This window comes from Mustelus asterias, unplaced genomic scaffold, assembly GCF_964213995.1.
Source record: "Mustelus asterias unplaced genomic scaffold, sMusAst1.hap1.1 HAP1_SCAFFOLD_211, whole genome shotgun sequence".
Lineage (NCBI taxonomy): Eukaryota > Metazoa > Chordata > Chondrichthyes > Carcharhiniformes > Triakidae > Mustelus > Mustelus asterias.
Genome location: NW_027590198.1, coordinates 39555 through 61719, shown reverse-complemented (window position 1 = coordinate 61719; position 22165 = coordinate 39555). Strand labels below are relative to the sequence as shown.

General features: G+C 47.0%; 2 protein-coding genes across 2 annotated transcripts; one reads left to right on the top strand and one right to left on the bottom strand.

Annotated features, from left to right (window-relative positions):
• Positions 1 to 1896: 1896 nt before the first annotated feature.
• Positions 1897 to 6358, bottom strand: LOC144485700 (uncharacterized). Its single transcript, XM_078203811.1, has 2 exons — positions 6296 to 6358; positions 1897 to 3000 (listed from the first exon to the last, which is right to left on the bottom strand). Exon 2 carries the CDS (start codon positions 2885 to 2887, stop codon positions 2018 to 2020), a length of 870 nt encoding a protein of 289 aa, XP_078059937.1. The 5' UTR covers positions 2888 to 3000; positions 6296 to 6358; the 3' UTR covers positions 1897 to 2017.
• Positions 6359 to 6603: 245 nt separating this feature from the next.
• On the top strand, positions 6604 to 11299 carry LOC144485696 (uncharacterized). The gene is made up of 3 exons (XM_078203810.1): positions 6604 to 7050; positions 7387 to 8848; positions 10894 to 11299. The coding sequence occupies exons 2-3, from the start codon at positions 7747 to 7749 to the stop codon at positions 10959 to 10961; spliced, it is 1170 nt and encodes a 389-aa protein (XP_078059936.1). The 5' UTR covers positions 6604 to 7050; positions 7387 to 7746; the 3' UTR covers positions 10962 to 11299.
• The last annotated feature ends 10866 nt before the right edge of the window (positions 11300 to 22165 follow it).

The following is a 22165-nucleotide window of genomic DNA, read 5'->3' as shown; positions in this document are numbered from 1 at the left end:
GATGTTGAGAGGCATAGATCGGGTGGACTCTCAGAGGCTTTTTCCCAGGATGGAAATGGCTGCTACGAGAGGACATAGGTTTAAGGTGCTGGGGTGTAGGTGCAGGGGAGATGTTAGGGGGAAGTTTATCACATGGAGGGTGGTGGGCGAATGGAATTGGCTGCCATCAGTGGTGGTGGAGGCAAAGTCAGTAGGGTCTTTTAAGAGACTCTTGGATGAGTACATGGGACTTAATAGGATGGAGGGTTATAGGTAGGCCTAAAAGGTAGGGATATGTTCGGCACAACTTGTGGGGCCGAAGGGCCTGTTTTGTGCTGTAGTTTTCTATGTTTCTATGTTAAAGAAGGAATGTAAGAAAAGGGATAACCAGCCGTGGATAACTAAGGAAATAAAGGAGAGTATTAAATTAAAAACCGATGCGTACAGAGTGGCCAAAACTAGTGGGGGATTAGAAGGTTGGGAAAGCTTTAAAAAACAACAAAGAACTACTAAGAAAGCGAGAAAGAAAGGAAAGATAGATTATGAAACTAAACTAGCACAAAATATAAAAACTGATGGCAAAAGTTTTTACAAATGTATAAAAAGGAAAAGAGTAGCTAAAGTAAATGTTGGACCCTTAGAAGACGAGAAGGAGGATTTAATAATGGGAAACGAGGAAATGGCCAAGGCCTTAAACAAGTTTTTGTGTCGGTCTTCACGGTAGAGGACACAAATAGCTTACCGAAAATTGACGGTTGTGGGACTATAGGGGGTGAGGTCCTTAAAACGATTACTATTACTAAAGAGGTAGTGCTTGGTTGGCTAATGGGACTAAAGGTAGACAAGTCCCCGGGCCCGGATGGAATGCATCCCAGGGTCCGGATAGAAATGGCAGAAGTAATAGCAGATGCGTTGGTTGTAATTTATCAAAATTCACTGGACTCTGGGGAAGTGCCGGCTGATTGGAAAACAGCTAATGTGATGCCACTGTTTAAAAAAGGAGGTAGACAAAAGGCGGGTAACTACAGCCCGGTTAGCTTAACATCCGTAGTTGGGAAATTGCTGGAATCCATCATTAAACATTTCTAAAACAAAAAGGTAAAAGTGATGGTCAATTGAGCCAGGATTTTATTCTGGGACCTTCCTGTCCAGAAGTCCAGAAGTAACATCAGCTGGGATTGTAACTTAGCAGCAGAAACCCATCTTCTGTTCTATTCCCCCAATTCCCACAAAATAGTTTTTAGATTTGGGTGAGTTTGTATAAAATTGACAAAGGTGGAGATTCAAGACACTTAACAAGTGAATAAAGGCAAAAGATTCCACAGATTCTGCACAAACAAAATAAACTTTACTATACACAATGATAAAGGGAAAACAAGTTACAATATGTGGAAGGTAAAACATTCAAGGACTTTCGAGAGGAAAGGGAGGTGGGATGGTAGTTCACAAGGGCATGTGTCAAAGATATTTTAATGAGAAGTGGGTGATGATATCGGATTTGAAGGAGAGGAAGATATTGGCAATATCAGCTGATATGGAGAAGTTGTGCTGTCAGTAGGACATTGGGAAAAGGATTGAGGGATCAAGAGATGGGTCTCATGGGCAAGATGAGCTCTAAGAGGACATGAGGGGAGGTAGGAGAGAAACTGCAGAAAGATGAGAGTTCAGAGCTCAGATAAAGGGCAGCGTTAGAGGAGGTTTGTTCCAGTGGGTTAGCGGAAGGAGGGAAGCAGGAGAGGCAGCTGATTGGATTGTCTCAAACTTAGTGACAAAGAAGATTGTGAGTTTTATTCCCAATGAGCACTTGCGGGGAGGTGAAGATGGGAGAGGGACAATGGGAGAGCAACTCAAAAGGAATTCAGTTGTGCTGATGATATTAAAAAGATTCACAGTACTGAACACAAAGATAATTTATTTGACTTTTATTCAGAATATTAAACCGTATAACTGGCTGGAGTTCATTAACATCAACAAAAACAAACGCAATGAACATATTACAGTCCTGGATAGGATTAGCAGCAGATTCCAATCACTGTGGTTACTCGTGAATTCTTTGGTGTCTAAGCAGGTAGGATGACCGAGTGAATCTCTTCCCACTCTCAGAGCAGCTGAATGGCCTCTCCCCAGTGTGAGCTCGCTTGTGTCTCAGCAGGGTGGAGGACTGAATGAATCCCTTCCCACATTCAGAGCAGGTGAATGGCTTTTCCCCAGTGTGGGTGCGCTGGTGTAGAATGAGATCATATGATCGCCTGAACCCAGTCCCACAGTGAGAGCACCTGAACGGTCTCTCATCAGTGTGAACACGTTGATGGGAAGTCAGTTCACCAGAACTTTTATAGCACTTCTCACAGTCAGAGCATTTAAAAGGTCTCTCCCCGGTGTGAACTCGCTGGTGTGTCAATAGGTGGGATGACCGAGTGAATCCCTTCCCACAGTAGGAGCAGGTGAATGGTCTCTCCCCAGTGTGAATTCGCTGGTGTACAGTGAGGTTATGTGAATGCTGGAACCCAGTCCCACAGTGGGAGCACCTGAATGGTCTCTCATCAGTGTGAACACGTTGATGGGACATCAGTTCCCAAGAACTTTTGAAGCACTTCCCACAGTCTGAGCATTTAAAAGGTCTCTCAAACGTGTGAACTCGCTGATGAGTAAGTAGGTGGGATGACTGAGTGAATCCCTTCCCACACTCAGAGCAGGTGAACGGCCTCTCCCCAGTGTGACTGCGCTGATGAGTTTCCAGCTGGGATGGGGAATTAAATTCCTTCCCACAGTTCACACATTTCCACAGTTTTTCCATGGAGTGACTGCACTTACGTTTTGACAGGCCAGAGGATCGGCTGAAGCCTCGTCCACACACAGAACCCGTGTACGGTTTCTCCCCACTGTGAATAGTGCTTTTTCCTTCCATGTTCAAAATCCACTGAGATTCAGTTATGATAAATTAGACGACTGGCAGTTCCTGATATGATATTTACTTTCAGTTTCCTGACTGCAAATCGTCCCCTTCTAGTCCCTGGGAAACTGATTCAAAACAGAAAAAAGGGGATTGAGAGAAAACCCACAGAGACAGGTGATGAATAGAGTCCAGACCGAAGCAACAATAAAAAAAAACACGCAGGAGGCCAGGAACTGAGGATCATCGAGATATTCAGCAGACTAGGCAGCCTGTGAGAGTTACAAACATTATTGAGGACTCAGGTTGCTGACTTGCCCTCAGTCTATAATGAAACATCTGGAGTCGGGCACTGACTAATGGCGGTCACATTTCCCACAATGCTCTGCGCCCCAGAAATGCCTCTATTCAAAGTTGCTCACCGTAATTCACTAATCATAGAATCCTTACAGTGCAGAAAGAGGCCATTTTACCCATCGAGTCTCTACTGACTCTGAGAGCATCTTTCCCAGGCTCACCTCCTATCCCAGTAACCCCACGCACTTACTCTGCTAATCCCCACCCTGACCTTTTTCTTCACCCTGCCTACAACCGCAACAATATATTCTGTACCCTTACTGTGCAAACTCCACAGAGACAGTCACCCACCGCTGGAATCGAACCCAGACTCAGTGAGGCAGCAGTGCGAACCACTGTGCCACAGTGAAGGAAGTTTGCTGCAAATTTTGGGTGATAACAATGGATGTTGCTCAGAATGTGGAGCACTGCAGCAAAGTACAGAGAGACAGAGACAGAGCAGCAGACTGGACTGAGAAATGGAGTCTGCAGACTGGAACTGGCAGCATGAGGAGAGGTTATTTAGTCTAACACTCACAGCAATCTACAACCCACCCCCATTACCGAGACAGTGAGACAGAGAATACAAACACTCACCAACACAGCTCCAGTGAAACGTCCCAGGAAAAAGGGGGAATCTGTGGCTGTTCCTGTCCTGATATAACCCCAGGACTATCACTCAAACCCCCAACCTGGCCCAGTTCACAGCTCAGCCTCTCAGCTTGCAGCTTCCTGCACCTTGAGCCAACCCTGTCCAGGTGTGGGAGGTCGGTGGAACCACAGAGTGGGGGGGGGGGGGGGGGGGGGGGTGACCTCCTGCTGTGCCCCAAATAGTTTCTCCTTCCCCTCCCCCTTGGCGCTCTCAGCTCTCAATGTGGATGGGTTGCTGGACTTTGCAGAGCCTCACTGAGCTGCGCTTGTCCCTTATCCTGCGTCACCCCTTCCCCCTGGGTTCAGTGTGTTCAGTTCGCTGCTTCGTTCCCTGCTGAACCTTCACTTAATCAAAAACAGGAAGTGCTGGAAAACCTCAGCAGGTCTGGCAGCATCTGTGATCATCCAGACTGGAAGTATTAACTCTATTCTCTCTCCACAGATGCTGAGATTTCCAGCATTTTCTGTTTCTGTTTCAGATTCCAGCACCCGCAGTATTTTCAGCTCTTTGCATCCAGGGCAGGAAGCAGTGAGCATGGATCTGTCAATCACACATGAGGACAGCCTCAACCGGGATCTTGGGTTCATGTCACACTATCTGTAACCCCCCACAACTTGCCTGGGCTTGCAAAATCTCACTAACTGTCCTTCATCTGACGAAGGAGCAGCGCTCCGAAAGCTAGTGGCGTTTGCTACCAAATAAACCTGTTGGACTTTAACCTGATGTTGTCAGACTTCTTACTGTGTTTACTCCAGTCCAACGCCTGCATCTCCACATGCAGACAATACACACCTCTTTAATCTGTGCTTAATCCTCTCTCCACTCACATTGTCTGTACCTTTAAGACTTGATTACCTGTAAAGACTCACATTCCAACCATTATCTTGTAAATTGAGTTTGTGTCTTTATATTCCCTGTTTGGGATCACGACTCCCACTCACCTGATGAAGGGGCTGCGCTCCAAAAGCTTGTGGCTTGTGCTACCAAATAAACCTCCTGCTGTGGTTTATTTGGTAGCTGGACTTTAACCTGGTGTTGTGAGACTTCCTACTGTGCTTACCCCAGTCCAACGCCGGCATCTCCACACTCTGAGTGGAAACTGAGAGAAGTAGGAGAGGCCGGAGGTGAGGAGAGATTTTATACATCTACAACTCAACAGGAACTTTGACAGAATTTCCAAACCCTGTGAACACCATCAGCTCCAAGTTCCTCCCCAACTCACACACCATCCTGACTTGTCTGACATCCAGTACTGAAAGATCAGAAATTTATTTCATATAAATACTGGGAAGACTGAACCCATTGTGTTCAGTCCCCACTACAAACTCCACTCCCTCGCCAACAACTTTATCTCTCCTCCTGGCAACTGTCTGAGGCTGAACCAGGCTGTTCACAACCAGGGTGAAATAGTTCATCCCAAGATGAGCTTCCAGCCACATGTCCACATCATCATCAAGACCACCTTCATTCATAGAAGCATTAATAGTAATTAATTAACAATAATGAATAATAAAATACAGTGTAGAAGGAGGCCATTCAGCCCATCGAGCCTGCACCGACAACAATCCCATCCAGGCCCTATCCACATATTTCCCTGTTAATCCCCCTGATACCAAGTGGCAATTTATCGTGGCCAATCCGTCGAACCGGCACATCTTTGGACTGTGGAAGGAAACCAGAACACCCAGAGGAAACCCACACAGACACGGGGAGAATGTAGAAACTCTGCACAGACAGCGACCCGAGGCTGGAATTGAACCCGGGTCCCTGGCGCTGTTAGGCAGCTGCACTAACCACTGTGCCACCGGGTCACATGTCAGTGCCATCGCCCGACTCCAGCCCAGTCTCAGCTCATCTGGAACCCTCACCCATTCCATTGTGACGTCACACTCTCACCCATTCCATTGTGACGTCACACTCTCACCCATTCCATTGTGACTTCACACTCTCACCCATTCCATTGTGACGTCACACTTTCACCTATTCCATTGTGACATCACACTCTCACCCATTCCATTGTGATGTCACACTCTCACCCATTCCATTGTGACGTCACTCTCACCCATTCCATTGTGACGTCACACCTTCACCCATTCCATTGTGACATCACACCCTCACCCATTCCATTGTGACGTCACACCCTCACCCATTCCATTGTGACGTCACACCCTCACCCATTCCATTGTGACCTCACACTCTCACCCATTCCATTGTGACGTCAGGGCTTCACTCTCCGATCACAATCCCTGCCGGCCTCCCACATGCAGCCTCAATGGCGGCAGTCAGCCCGGGTCTAACACCACAAGCTGCCGCTCCATTTGGTACAAAGTGGGGGACCGGGAAGTTCATTTCCGGGGTTTGGGTTTGAACAACATGTTTACGAAACCTCTCCACCCACCCGCCACATTTATCATTCCCCGCGCGCCGCCCTCTACCTCGTATTGATCTCGCTTCCGAGTTGAAACCGTCCGTCCGTCGCCATTACCCGCACTGCGCATGCTTCAGGTCCCGCCCCTCATTCACTCCGATTGCTTGGAGGACCAGCCGCTCCCGCTCGGTCCTCCAGCCCCGCCCCTCATTCACTCCGATTGGCTGGAGGACCAGCCGCTTTCCCGCTCGGTCCTCCAGTCCCGCCCCCTCTTCCTATTGGTCCGGAGCCGCCGTCAATCAGTTCCCGGGCATTGTGATGTGGAGCATGCGCAGTGTCATTGCTGGCCTTGGCGCTTGTTTGTCCCGGAGAAGCGGAGTCAGCGTTAGGCGGTGTCTGGGAGGATTTGGAAACACTTTGTGGATCCGCAAACCCTTCAGAATCATTGTCAGCTCCCTGGTTTGCAGCTGCGGGGCTTCTCCCTCCCTCCCGGGAACAGGCCCAGGCTCAGCCACTGGAGGATGGTTCACATCAGAGGATGGGGGAGGGGGACAATAAATAAGAGGTTACACTTTGGCCTCAAATCAATGAGGACTCTGATCTCTGGGAAGGAAGGAAACCCTGGGAGGTGGGCGGGGAGGATTCACAAACACCCGCTGGAGGCCCCAACACCCCCAATAAGACCCATTGGTTTTATTGTCAGTCTGCAGACAGCAGCTGGAGAACTGAACCCAGTAAGAAGTTTAACAACACCAGGTTAAAGTACAACAGGTTTATTTGGTCGCAAAAGCCACAAGCTTTCGGAGCCTTAAGCACCTTCAGGTGAGTGGGAATTCTGTTCACGAACAGGGTACATAAAGACACAAACTCAATTTACAGAATAATGGTTGGAATGCGAATACTTACAGCTAATCAAGCCTTAATACCACATCATGAACTGAACCCAGACAGAGGAGAGGGAGGGAGAAAACTGGGAGTGGAGGAAAGAAATGGTGGAGATGGGTTTGGATTTCAGCCCAGGGAGGAGGGAGAGAGTGTGGGACGGGGATTTACAGATTTGGGGGAACAAGAAAGGAAAAAATGTTCCAGAGAAACTGGAATTGTTCAGAATTTCTATCCTGTTCTGAGTGTGATGACTTTTCTAAATGTTTTTTACAGGATATTCGAAGTGAAGGAACGGCAGACAGAAAACTCAAACCGGACATCACATCTGACAAAGTCATTCAGTTCCTTAGGAGCTGAATATCATCGGTCTTTGAATGTGGAAGGAGAAATATTTGTCTGTTCTGCCTGTGGGCAAAGAAATTTAACATCAGTGTGACCGGAAAAGCATCGGGACAAACACACACCCGAGTGAGAGTGTTCCAGTGAACTGAATGTGGAAAGATTTTTAACCAGTTACACAGCCTGAAAAAACATCACACTTTTCGCAGCAGGGTGAAATGGTATGCATGTTGTGTGTGCGGACCAGGCTTTAACTGATCATCCAACCTGGAGAAGCACAAGGACACCAGCACCATGGAGAAACCGTGGGAATGTGTGGATTGTGGGAAGGGATTCGGTTTCCCATCACAATTGGAAGATCATCGGCGCAGTCACACTGGGGAGGGACCGTTCACCTGCTCCGTCTGTGGGAAGGGATTCACCCATTCATACAATCTTCTGACTCACCAACGGGTTCACACTGGGGAGAGGCCGTTCACCTGCCCTGTGTGTGGGAAGGGATTCACTCGCTCATCCCACATTGTGACACACCAACTTGTTCACACTGATGAGAAACCGTTTACATGTTCTGACTGTGGGAAGAGTTTTAAATGCAAAAAAGATCTGCTGACACACCAACGAATTCACACTGGGGAGAGACCGTTCACCTGCTCTGTGTGTGGGAAAGAATTCATTCAGTCATCCCACTTGCAGACACATCAACTTGTTCACTCTGATGACAAACTTTTTAATTGTTCCCACTGTGAGAAGAGCTTTAAAAATAAAAAGGATCTGCTAATGCACCAATATACTCACAATGGGGAGAGGCCATTCACCTGCTGTGTGTGTGGGAAGGGATTCAGCCGTCCATCTGCCCTATTGAACCACCAGAGAATTCACACTGGGGAGAGACCCTTCACCTGCTCCGACTGTGGGAAGGGATTCATTAATTCATCCAATCTTCTGATACACCAGCAGCTCCATACAGGGGATCGACCGTTCACCTGCTCTGAATGTGGGAAGAGATTCACCCGTTCATACAACCTCCTGACACACCAGCAGGTTCACAGTGAGGAGAGGCCATTCACTTGCTCCGTGTGTGGGAAAGGATTCACTCGTTCATCCAACCTATTGAATCACCAGCGAGTTCACAGTGAGGAGAGGCCATTCACCTGCTCCACGTGTGGGAAGGGATTCAGTCAGTCATCCAACCTGCTGACACATCAGAGAGTTCACAGTGGGGAGAGGCCATTTACCTGCTCTGTCTGTGGGAAGGGATTTTCTCATTTATCTGATCTTCTGAAACACCAGCGAGTTCACACTGGGGAGAGGCCGTTCACCTGTAATGTCTGTGGAAAGGGATTTATTCAGTCATCCCACCTGCTAACACACCGGCGAGTTCACAAACGACTGCAAGGTTTGGATTCTACTCTTCTTGATGCTGTTAATCATATCCAGGTCTGAATCGTGTTCACTCTGACAGTCTTCATCCGTTAGGTTTAATATTCTGAATAAATATGAAATATACCAGCTTTGTTTTTTAAAATTGTTGTAGATTTTTGTCTTTCCCACCTGACCCCACATCACCAGGCTGGAGCTCAGAAAGGACAATGGGGGGAGGATCATATGGCAAACAGGACGCAGTCCTTCAGGGTCACAGAGAGGGACAAACAGCACGTTGGTCTTCCTCATCTCTCTTCACGACAGCAAAGTATCCATATGGTTTAATTCTGAGATGTGCAAGAACCTCAGTCGCTCCCTTCCATGTTTCAGCGCTCCTAGACCAGGAACAGAAGTTCCTTTACAACTGTGTTTAGAGTCAGGAAGAACAACAGTGAATGCTGGAAGCGTGCTGCTAAATTAGAGATTGGCGCAAAACTGGGATCTGTTCCTGACTGAGAGTGAAACGGCAGGATTAGATTTCCAGACTGAAAATGCAGAAAAGTCTAAAATATTTTAATGTGTTTGTGTCAGTGCCAGTTTATTGAACAGAAACCGGCTTCAAATAAATTGGTTGAAGTCTGCATTAAAGTAGCAGCTGGAGAGTTCAAAGGACCCTGTTAACTGCTGGGACAATTAGACAACAATTTGATTCCCAGATAAAAAGGAGCTGCAGCGTGTCCAAGAATTCCCAGTTTTGTTGTGTGCTTCCCACACACTGTCCTTTTAAATAAACCTCACTCCTATCAACCTTTAACCATTATAAACAGAATAGAGAGAAGAGTGAAGCTGTGCCTGTCCCTTTAACTGGAAACTGAGCAGCATCAAGCCCCAACTGTCCCTTTAAGAATGGATGATGTGCTCAGCTGAAGATTCCTATTGGTAGTTTTCTGGGTGATCTCCTTATTTTGGATTATTCTCAGTGATCCTCAGTTGTGTGAACCTCTTCTCACTCACTTGATATCTCACCTCTCTGTCAGATATTCAATATCTCTCTTCTCTGTCAGGTACTCACTTAATATCTCTCCTCTGTCAGATACTGACTCACTTAACATCGCTCTCCTCTCAGACACTCACTTCACTTACCTTCCACCCCTACACTCAATTAAACACGCTCCTTTCTCTCACTCACTTAACCTCTCTCTCAAATACTGTCTAAGTCACTTAACCTCTATCTTTCTCTCAGACGCTCATTCATTTAACTTTTCTATGTCAGATAGTGCTGAAACTCACTCAATTTTTTCATTCTCCGGTTATCTCTCTCTAAAAAAGCACCAAACACCCTCAATCTCTCTTCTCTGTCTGAGACAACATCGAATTTACAGAGACTCAATCTCTGTTTTTTTTATTCATACGTGGGAAATAGGTGTCGCTGACTGGCCAGCATTTATTCCCCATCCCTAGTTGCCCTTGTTCAGAGGGCAGTTGAGAGGCAACCACATTGCTGTGGCCCTGGAATCACATGTAGACCAGACCGGGTAAAGACGGCAGATTTCCTTCCCTAAAAGACATTAGTGAACCAGGTGGGTTTTTCTGACAATATTTTCATGGTCATCACTCGATTCTTAATTCCAGATTTTTAAAATTGAATTCAAATTCCACCATCTGCCATGGCAGTATTCGAATCTGGGTCCCCAGAAAATTTGCTGAGTTTCTGCATTAACACCTAGCGATAATACCACGAGGCCATTGTCTCCCCACTTCTCTCTCCCACTTCCTCTGACAGGCCCTGACTCACTCTCATTTTCTGAATGCCCTCTTTGGGGGAAACTCATTCCTTTCTATAATTTCCCCTCATCTCTCCCAGTGATGACCCTCAGTCCATCTCCCAATTCATTGACTGTTAAAAACCCAAATAATCTTTGTTTATTGTTTAACATGGGAATGGAGGTGAATGTAATGCTGAGACCGGCAGCAATCTGTGTGGTTGTTCTTGATGCTGTCAGAGTGAGTTCACCCTCACAGACAGGAAGACCGTTCACTGTGATAACATCAAACTGATGTCGCCTGTTTCATTTTCAGGAAATACAACTTCCTGTTTCTCTGCTGCCGGTTGCAAACCGCACATCTCACTTCTGGGCAAAAAATAAATCCAGGGGCCACAATCTGGTGAGAACATCTGTCAGTGCGGCTTATATCTATCCACAGAGACAGGGCAGAGTCACACAGGATCAGAATCACACAGGATCACGTTGCGGTGATATTTACAAATGAGCCTGTTATTTCTGTTCAGAGTCTCCATTCCGGATATAATGAGCTGTATTTGTGGATCAGTCACTGAGTTCCCTCTGCTCCCCATAGCCAGGAACTGATTGCCTGCTCCCTTAGATTTTATATCATTCTCTCTGAATTGCTTGTTTCCTCTGTTTCTCAGCTTTTATCTTTGACTACCTCAACTTTCTGTTTTTTAAAATCTCTCTCAATTTTTCTCTGTCTTTCTGTCTCTCCTCTGTATCTCTCTCAGTCTCTGTGCGACCCGATTTAAGGGTTTCTGATTGATTATAAAAGGAAAAACAGGGATAAAAGCAGAAAAACTCAGCAGGTCTGGCAGCATCTGTTTGAGAGAAACAGTGAACATTTTGAGTCCATATGATTCTTCAGGGCAGGAAAAACATGGGTTTTCTGTCTTAGGTCAGGATGGGGAGGTTTAATAGAGATGTTTAAAATGACAAACGAGTTATGATAGTGTCAATGGAGAGGAACTGTTTCCCAGAAGCAGGAGGGTCTGTCGATGGAGAGAATCTATTTCTCAGGTGCAGGAAGGTCTGTCGATGGGGACAATCTATTTCCCAGATATTGGAGGATCTGTCGATAGGAAGAAACTGTTTCCCAGGTGCAGGAGGGTCGGTAAGCAGAGGACACAGAGATTTAACATAATTGACAACATTACTGGAGGGGGTGATGAGGATAAGTTTTTACACAATTTGATTTAATCTGGAATGCAAACTGACAGGTGCTAGAATCAGGTTTGATAGTAAATTTCAAAGGGAATTGGATAAATACTTGCAGAGGGTAAATTGACAGAGTTATGGTGAATGGGATTAATTGGACAACTCATTCATCTTTGTGACATTCTGAATGTTTCTCTCCTGAGGTGTTAACATTTGATCTTTTCAGTCACAATGTGTCTCAAACAGAAGATCAAAACATTGGGTTTGATGAGCTGTCAGGTCTGTTTCCCATGTGTCTGTGTAACTTAAGAATTGCAGATAACCATGAGAAGGAACTGATTATTTTCAGTTCCTCAAACAGATAAAGCACAGATATCAGAAATCTCTGGAGTTCCCCATGTCCTCATTATTCTCCCCTTGAGTATAACAGCTCTCAGTCAAGCAGAGTCAGTAACACATGTTTCTGCCATGATGTTTGCATTCCTATTTTACCACTTACCTCCCAGTGACACTCGGCATAACACAGAAACCTCAAAATATCATTGCCCACTTACACCTTGTCCTCCTATTACAATCAAATGTTTGTTGGGCCTCTTGTCTCTCTTAATGTCAGATTACCTGCAGGCAAAATGACCTCAGAGACACTGGAACCGATCTTTGTGATTATTATTGTTACACCAGATTCCAATCAGTCCCAGGAGCTGCAGTTGTAAAATACAGCAAAATTGAAATAACAGGCAGGTTATTGTCAAATAGTAAGTGGCAGAGTGGCACATAACAGAATTGGAATCTATTGTATCAATAGACCATGAATCACTCGCTATCAAATGAGACCCAAACTTTGGTTATGGTGCACTAGAGACTGACTGTATTATCATTACATTGGACCCCGGGACCTAGAATTCCTGATTCTAAAATGCCACCCCTATTACCTTCCATGGGAGTTCACCTCTTAGCCCGACAGCAGTTTACTTCCCACCCCACGCAGACGTGAAGACCACGCTGGACGAAATATATACTACCACAAATAGTCTTGAGACGAAACCTCCTGAGGCCTTGTTCATCTTAGCTGAAACTTCAATCAGACCAAGCTCAAGGGCGTTCTACTAAGATACCAGCAACACATCTCCTGTTCCATCAGAGGCCCAAACATCCTAGACCACTGCTATACAAATATCAAACATACCTACCGCTCTATCGCCAGCCCACACCGTGGCAAATCACGGCTGTGCTCCTGCACCCAGCTTAAAAGCAAAAACTGAAATAGAAGAATCTGTCAAAGAAAGTGGTGCAATGCTGGTCTGAGGAATCGGATGATCTCCTACTGGACTGCTTAGAGTCAATAGACTGAACAGTATTTAAAACTGCGAGCAGCCTGAATGAGTGCACCACTACAGTAACTGACTCATTCGTAAGCGTGTAGAAGACTGTGTGCCAAAGAAGCAAATCCACGTGTTTCCCAACTGGAAACCATGGATGAACAGGGAGAGCCACTGTCTGCTGAAGTCCAGATCTGAGGCGTTCATGTCAGGCGACTCTGACCTATACAAGACAGTAAGAAGTCTCACAACAGCAGGTTAAATTGCAACAGGTTTATTTGGTAGCACAAGCTTTTGGAGTGTCACTCCTTCAGATGAAGAAAGAGTGACACTCCGAAAGCTTGTGCTACCAAATAAACCTGTTGCACTTTAACTTGGTGTTGTGAGACTCCTTACCGTGCCTACTCCAGTCCAACGCCTGCATCTCCACATCATCTATATAAGATAACCAGATATGATCCATCAAAGATGCCAAAAGACAGTACCGGACCAAGCTGGAGTCCCAGGCTATCCACATGGACTCCTGCCGACTATGGCATGGTCTGCAATACATAAAAGGCTACAAGTTGAACGCAGGCAAAATTACCAGCTCCAATGCACCCCTCCCCACTGAAGTCAACACATTCCATGCCCGTTATGAGCAAGAGGTCAGCGAGAGCACGCCCCCCATCCCAGAAGCTTCCGATGAACATGTATCCAAGGTCACCAGTGCAGACATCAGAGCAGCCTTCTCAAAAGTCAACCCATGGAAAGCAACTGGCCCAGACAGGGTACCCGGATGAGCACTCAGGTCCTGCGCAGACCAGCTGGCAAGGGTATTCACAGACATCTTCAACCTCTCTTTCCAACAATCTAATGTCCCTACCTGCTACCTGTACAGGAATGAGATAGAGAATCTGGTGAACTGGTGTGGCAACAATAATCTCTACCTCAATGTCAACAAAACAAAAGAGATTGTCGTTGACTTCAGGAAGCGTAAAGGAGAACATGCCCTGTCTACATCAATGGGGATGAAATAGAAAGGGTCAAGAGCTTCAAGCTTTTAGGTGTCCAGATCACCAACAACCTGTCCTGGTCCCCCCATGCTGACATTATAGTTAAGAAAGCCCACCAATGCCTCTACTTTCTCAGAAGACTAAAGAAATTTGGCATGTCAGCTACGACTCTCACCAACTTTTACAGATGCACCATAGAAAGCATTCTTTCTGGTTGTATCACGGCTTGGTATGACTCCTGCTCTGCCCAAGACCGCAAGGAACTACAAAAGGTTGTGAATGTAGCCAAAGAAAAGCCAGGCAGCGTGCCTTAATGACTATCATCCTGTGGCTCTGACAAAGCAACTTTTTGTGATTCATGCACAAGGACATCCAGGTTCCTCTGCACAGCAGCATGCTGCAATTCTTTACCATTTCAATAATAGTCCATTTTGCTGTTATTCCTACCAAAATGGATGACCTCACATTTACCAACATTGTACTCGATTTCTGTTGGCAAAATAGGTTGCATGCTTACTTTTTAATTATGCAATGTTCAGAGCACTAAATTTGACACACAGAATCATAGAATCCTGACAGTGCAGAAGGAGGCCATTCGGCCCATCAAGCCTGCACCGACAACAATCCCACCCAGGCCCTATCCCAATAACCTCATGCCCTGACACAAAAGGGGCAATTTACCATGGCCAATCCACCTAACCTGCACATCTCTCAACTGTGGGAAGAAACCCACGCAGACACAGGGAGATTGTGCAAACTCCACACAGTAAACTGAGGCTGGAATTGAACCCAGGTCCCTGGCGCTGTGAGGCAGCAGTGCTGACCACATGCGACCAATAACCAAGGACATGGCAGACATGACCAGTGTGTGAATTGCTGATGAATGGTCTTGTCCCTGTTGTTCCAATCTGTGTCCACAAAGGGACAATCCAATGGCAGAGCCATTGCCCAGCATTCACTGCGGGAGCTGCTGCGCATGCGCACTGTCAGGCTGTGATTGGAGCATGCGCAATGCAGGTGCTGCAGCTTGACGGAAGCGTGAGGAGCTCGTGTGGCTTTTGCAACGGGTGAAATAAAACACCGAGTGTGGATGGGGAACAGAGCCGGTGGGTGGAGAGATTTCATTAACACCGGACTCGGCTCGCAAAGTTCGAGTAAAAATCTAACGGTCCCCCATTTGGACCGAGAGGATTGTTCGGTAGTTCTCTCGGTGTGGGGCCTGGCTCACCGATCGCCATCTTTATAAGGGGCAATGTTCCGGTAAGGACGCTGCCATCTTTATAGGGGGCAATACCAGTAGCAGGAGAGAACTTTATGCATTTCTATGTTAAAAGCAAAATACTGAGGGTGCTAGAAATCTGAAATAAAAACCGAAAATGGTGGATTGCTACCCTTGGCTGACAGTAATGCATTTACAGGATACGCAAAAGAGAGAATTCACAATTCAAAACATTGCATCTAGATTCAGTCGATTCATCAAGATCATTGACCTTTGAATGTGCAAAGAAGCTGTTCTGTCTGTGGGAAATGATTTCAGCTATCAATGCGTCTGGTATTTGAAAATAAGAATGATAATTTCAAAATCAAGATTCCGCTTGACTGGAAATCATGGCAAAGTACTGCAGATGCTGAAATCTGACGAAGGGTCATCCTGACTCGAAAAGTTGGTTCTATTCTCTGTCCATGGATGCTGTTAGACCTGCTGAGAGTTTCCAGCATTTTTTGCTTTTGTTGTGACTGGGAATCAATGTAGGTGAGCAGGCACTGAGATCTTGGGGCTAACTGGACTTGCTGTCATAGAGTCACACAGCACAGAAAGAGATCCTTCAGCCCATAAGGGAACAAGCGAAGAAAAGATGTTCCACAGAATCAGAATTGTCTATTCAGAATTTCTGTCCTGTACTTACGAGGATTAATTTTATAAACTCCTTTTACAGGCTCTGAGAAAGGGAGGAATTCCAAACAACAACATCAAAACAAACATGACATCCAACATCTACTCACTTGATTCATCAGCGCTTGAATATTGTGGACCTTTGAATGTGGAATGAGAAATGTTTCTCTGTTTCTGTCTGAGGATTTCAAACTGAAAGTTTTGAAACAATTGACTGGAAAAGCACCGAGTGAGAGTGTTCCAGTGAACTGACTGTGGAAAGAGCTTTAACCAGTTATACAGCCTGATAGAACATCACAGCATTCACAGCACGGAGAAACCATACAGGTTTCAACTGATTGTCCAACTTGGAGAGTCACAAGGACACTGGCACCATGGAGAAACTGTGGAAATCTGGGGACTGTGGGAAGGGCTTCAATTACCCAACGCTGAAAACACATTACCATTGTCACACTGGGGAGACACCATTCACCTGCTCTGTCTGTGGGAAGCGATTCACTCAGTCATCCCATCTCACTGACCATCAACTTGTACACAGTGATCAGAGACCTTTTAAATGTTCTGATTGTGAGAAGAGGTTTAAAAGCAAGAAGCATCTGGTAGCACATCAGCTTGTTCATACTGGGGAGAGGCCGTTCCTCTGCTCTGTGTGTGGGAAGAGATTCAATCGGTCATCCCACCTTCTGACACATCAGCAAGTTCACACTGGGGAGAGACCATTCCTCTGCTCTGTGTGTGGTAAAGGATTCATTCAGTCATCCCAACTTCTGAGACATCAGCGAGTTCACACTGGGGAGAGGCCATTTACCTGCTCTGAGTGTGGGAAAGGATTCAGTCAGTTGTCTGACCTTCTGGTACACCAACGGGTTCACACTGGGGAGAGGCCATTCACCTGTTCTGTGTGTCGGAACAGCTTTGCTCAGTCATCTACTCTTCAGAGACACCAACGAGTTCATACTGGAGAGAGGCCATTCACCTGCTCTGAGTGTGGGAAGGGATTCATTCAGTTATCCGACCTTCTGAGACACCAGCGAGTTCACAAATGATTGTAGAATTTGGAGTTTGTCATTGTTGCTTTTAGAGACATCCAGGACTGAACATGTGGCTGTGTAAGCTGAGGTGTGTAAGAAATGTGTCCCAGCCACGCTCTTCCATGATTCAGTGGTCCTGGAGGCAGAACAGAAACTCCTTTACAACTGGGTTTAGAGTCAGGAAGAACAACGGTGAATATTGGAAATGTGATGTCAAGTCAGAGATTGGTGTTAAATTGGGATCTGTTCCAGACTGAGACTCTGAAAATAAATAGAAATGTGGAATGAACATTTAAAATGTTTGTGTGATATTCTTGATCAGACAATAACAGCACTCTACATTTTTATTGTCTCTTTAACAGAGTAAATGTGAGAACTGACACTGTTTTCAGATGATGTAATTGATGGGAATATGTTCATGAGAAATAAGAGGCCAAGCCTCTGGAGACACCAGAGGTAAGTGTGGGAATGGGAAGTGAAGATATTATCAGTGATTCTCTGACTCTGATTGAAGAGAGAATAGTTTTAAAGTTTACTTATTTATTAGTGTCACAAGTAGACGTACATTAACACTGCAATGAAGTTACTATGAAAATCCCCTGGTCGCCACATTCCTGCACCTGTTCAGGTACACTGAGGAGAATTTAACATGGTCAATGCACCCTAACCAGCACATCTTTTGGACTGTGGGAGGCAACCAGAACATCCGGAGGAAACTCACGCAGACAAGGGGAGAATGTGCAGACTCTGCACAGACAGTGACCCAAGCCGAGAATCATACCCGGGTCTCTGGTGCTTGTGGCAGCAGTGCTAGCCACCATACCACCCATATAGATCCAGGAGAGAGCAGCCCCACCCAGCTGCACAACAGTGGAGAGGGATGGAGCAGGATGATGTGGGCGACCTTGTCAAAGGCTGCAAATAGGTCGAGGATGAGAAGGGAGAGTTTATCTTTGTCGCAGTCACATAGGATGTCAGTGCGGACTTTGATAAGAGCTGTTTCAGTAATGTGGCAAGGCAGAAACCTGATTGAAGAATTCAAATATGGAGTTCTGGGAAAGATGGCCTTGGGTTTTGGGACATGACAAAACATTCAGTGTGAATGAGGGGGCGGGGCTGGAACACCAATGAGAGCGGCGGGTCCTCCAACCAATAGGAGTGAATGAGGGGGCGGGGCTGGAGGACCGAGCGCGAGCAGCGAGTCCTCCAACCAATCGGAGTAAATGAGGGGCGGGGCTGGAGGACCGAGCGAGAGCGGCTCGTCTTCCAACCAATCGGAGTGAATGAGGGGCGGGGCTGACGGCGAGTTGCACTGTGGTGATCTGGAGCATGCGCAGTGCCGATCACTGAGGATTGAGGCGGTTGTGGAAATATTCAGTCCACGCGATAAAACGGGTAAATCAGGAATGAGTGATGGAGCCGGTGGGTGGGCGGGCTTGGAGGCTTTATAAAAATCCCGTGTACGCCTCAAGTCCCCAATAGGAAGCTCGGATTCGATATTTGAACCGTTGACAACTGCTCGGGCTTTTTCCCCGATTCAGGCCCGGGTGAACGACCGCCATCTTGACAGTGTGTCGCCGAGCGCACGCGCAGACAGAGGGAGCTCCAGGCTCAGCCCCGCCCCTCATTCAGTCTGATTGGTCGGAGGACCAGCCACTCCAGCTCGGTCCTCCAGCCCCGCCCCCTCTTCCTATTGGTCAGAACCGCCGTCAATCAGTCCCCGGGCATTGTGAGCTGGAACAAACCCTTCAGAATCATTGTCAGCTCCCTGGTTTGCAGCTGCGGGGCTTCTCCCTCCCTCCCGGGAACAGGCCCAGGTTAACGGCCCCATCCTGGCTCAGCCACTGGAGGATGGTTCACATCAGAGGATGGGGGAGGGGGACAATAAGTTATACAATCCCGACAGTGCAGAAGGAGGCCATTCGGCCCAGTGAGTCTGCACCGACCACAACCCCATCCCTCACTGTTTGTATGTTCCCGCAATTCTGGGAGACGCCAGCCTCAACAGCCTGACCTCAGTTCTGGCAAGACCCAGAGTTGCTGAGCAGAAACTGATAGCCAAGTTTCGCACACATGAGGACGGCCTCAACCGGGATCTTGGGTTCATGTCACACTATCTGTAACCCCCACGACTTGCCTGGACTTGCAAAATCTCACAAATTGTCCTGTCTGGAGACAATACACATCTCTAACCTGTGCTTAACGCTCCCTCCACTCACATTGTCTGTACCTTTAAGACTTGATTACCTGTAAAGACTCGCATTCCAATCATTATTCTGTAAATTGAGTTTGTGTCTTTTTATGCCCTGTTTGTAATCAGAACTCCCACTCACCTGACGAAGGGGCAGCGCTCCGAAAGCTAGTGGCGTTTGCTACCAAATAAACCTGTTCGACCTTAACCTGGTGTTGTGAGACTTCTTACTGTTTTTACACCAGTCCAACGCCAGTATCTCCACATCATGACATTTAAGGGGACAGTAAAAAAAAAAAGACGGGTGGCACTTGAATCCCAGGGGGACCAATATCCTGGCGGGAAGGTTGGCTAAGGCTACTGGTGAGACTTTAAACTAGAAAGGTTGGGGGGAGGGAATCGAAATGAGGGGACTGAGAGCGAGGAGGTTAGCTCGCAAATAGATAAGGAATGTAGACAGGGTAAGAGGGAGGTTAGACGAGTGAGGGAGAAGGGAAGTGCTCAGGCTGAAGGTCTGAGATGTGTCTATTTTAATGCCAGGAGTGTAGTGAATAAAGTGGATGAGCTTGGAGCGTGGATTGCTGCTTCGAATTGTGATGTGGTGGCCATTACGGAGACTTGGATGTCTCAGGGACAGGACTGGGTGCTTCAGGTGCCGGGTTTTAGATGTTTCAGGAAGGACAGGGAGGGAGGCAAGAGAGGGGGGGGAGTGGCACTGTTGATCAGGGATAGTGTCACGGCTGTAGAGAAGGTGGACGCCGTGGAGGGACTGACTATGGAATCTCTGTGGGTGGAGGTTAGGAACAGGAAGGGGTCGGTAACTTTGCTGGGTGTTTTCTATAGGCCGCCCAATAGTAACAGAGATGTTGAGGAGCAGATGGGGAAACAGATCCTGGAGAGATGTAGGAATAACAGAGTTGTCGTGATGGGAGATTTTAATTTCCCAAACATAGATTGGAATATCCCTAGGGCTAGGGGTTTGGATGGAGAGGAGTTTGTTAGGTGTGTCCAGGAGAGTTTCCTGACACAGTATGTGGATAAGCCTACTAGAGGAGAGGCTGTTCTTGATCTGGTGCTGGCTAATGAACCTGGACAGGTGGAGGATCTCTCGGTGGGTGAGCATCTTGGGGATAGCGATCATAATTCTATCTCCTTCACGATAGCATTGGAAAGAGATAGGGTCAGGCAGGCTAGGAAAGTGTTTCTCTGGAGTAAAGGGAAATACAGTGTCATCAGGGAGGAAATTAGACGGGTAAATTGGAAGGAGGCATTCTTGGGGAAAAGTGCCGAAGGAAAGTGGAGGATTTTCAAGGAATGTTTGTCTGGAGCTCTGCATGACAACGTTCCGATGAGACAGGGGGGTGTTGGTAGGGTACGGGAACCGTGGTGCACGAAGGTTGTGATGAACCTGGTAAATAAGAAAAGAGAGGCGTACAGAAGGTTCAGAGAGCTAGGAGGTGTTAAGGATTTAGAGGAGTATACGCGATGTAGGAAGGAGCTTAAGAAGGAAATTAGGAGAGCGAGAAGGGGTCATGAGAAGACCTTGGCGGGTAAGATTAAGGAGAATCCCAAGGCTTTCTACAAATATGTCAAGAGTAAAAGGATGAGATGTGAAGGCATAGGACCCTTAAAAGGTGAAGGGGGAAAAGTTTGTGCGGAACCGTTAGAAATGGCGGAGGTGCTTAATGAATACTTTACCTCGGTATTCACGGTGGAAAGGGATCTGGGTGGTTGTACTGCTGGATTGCGGAGGACAGAAAGGATCGAGCATGTGGACATAAAGAAAGAGGATGTGTTGGAACTATTGAATGGCATCAAGGTTGGTAAGTCGCCGGGACCGGATGGGATGTACCCCAGGTTACTGTGGGAGGCGAGGGAGGAGATTGCGGAGCCTTTGGCGATGATCTTTGCATCGTCGATGGAGACGGGAGAGGTTCCGGAGGATTGGAGGATTGCGGATGTGGTCCCTATATTCAAGAAAGGGAACAGGGACAGCCCGGGAAATTACCGACCGGTGAGTCTAACCTCAGTGGTTGGTAAGTTGATGGAGAGGATCCTGAGAGACAGGATTTATGATCATCTAGAGAAGTTTAGTATGATCAAAAGTAGTCAGCACGGCTTTGTCAGGGGCAGGTCGTGCCTTACGAGCCTGGTTGAGTTCTTTGAAAATGTGACCAAGCACATTGACGAAGGAAGAGCGGTGGATGTGGTCTATATGGACTTCAGCAAAGCGTTCGATAAGGTCCCCCATGCAAGACTTCTTGAGAAAGTGAGAGGGCATGGGATCCAAGGGGCTGTTGCCTTGTGGATCCAGAACTGGCTTGCCTGCAGAAGGCAGAGAGTGGCTGTGGAGGGGTCTTTCTCTGCATGGAGGTCAGTGACCAGTGGAGTGCCCCAGGGATCTGTTCTGGGACCCTTGCTGTTTGTCATTTTCATAAATGACCTGGATGAGGAAGTGGAGGGATGGGTTGGTAAGTTTGCTGACGACACCAAGGTAGGTGGTGTTGTGGATAGTTTGGAGGGATGTCAGAAGTTGCAGCGAGACATAGATAGAATGCAGGACTGGGCGGAGAAGTGGCAGATGGACTTCAACCCGGATAAGTGTGTGGTGATCCATTTTGGCAGATCCAATGGGATGGAGCAGCAGTATAAAATGAAGGGTACCATTCTTAGCAGTGTAGAGGATCAGAGGGACCTTGGGGTCCATAGGACTCTTAAATCGGCCTCGCAGGTGGAGGATGCGGTCAAGAAGGCGTATGGCGTACTAGCCTTCATTAATCGAGGGATTGAGTTTAGGAGTCGGGAGATAATGCTGCAGCTTTATAGGACCCTGGTTAGACCCCACTTGGAGTACTGCGCGCAGTTCTGGTCACCTCATTACAGGAAAGATGTTGAAGCCATTGAAAGGGTGCAGAGGAGATTTACAAGGATGTTGCCTGGATTGGGGGGCATGCCTTATGAGGATAGGTTGAG

Coding starts and splice junctions, on each gene's coding strand:
- LOC144485696 (XM_078203810.1), top strand. CDS start 7,747: ATGGAGAAACCGTGGGAATGTGTGGATTGTGGGAAGGGATTCGGTTTC. Junction 8,849..10,893: donor AGTTCACAAACGACTGCAAG/GTTTGGATTCTA, acceptor TTTCATTTTCAG/GAAATACAACTTCCTGTTTC.
- LOC144485700 (XM_078203811.1), bottom strand. CDS start 2,887: ATGGAAGGAAAAAGCACTATTCACAGTGGGGAGAAACCGTACACGGGT.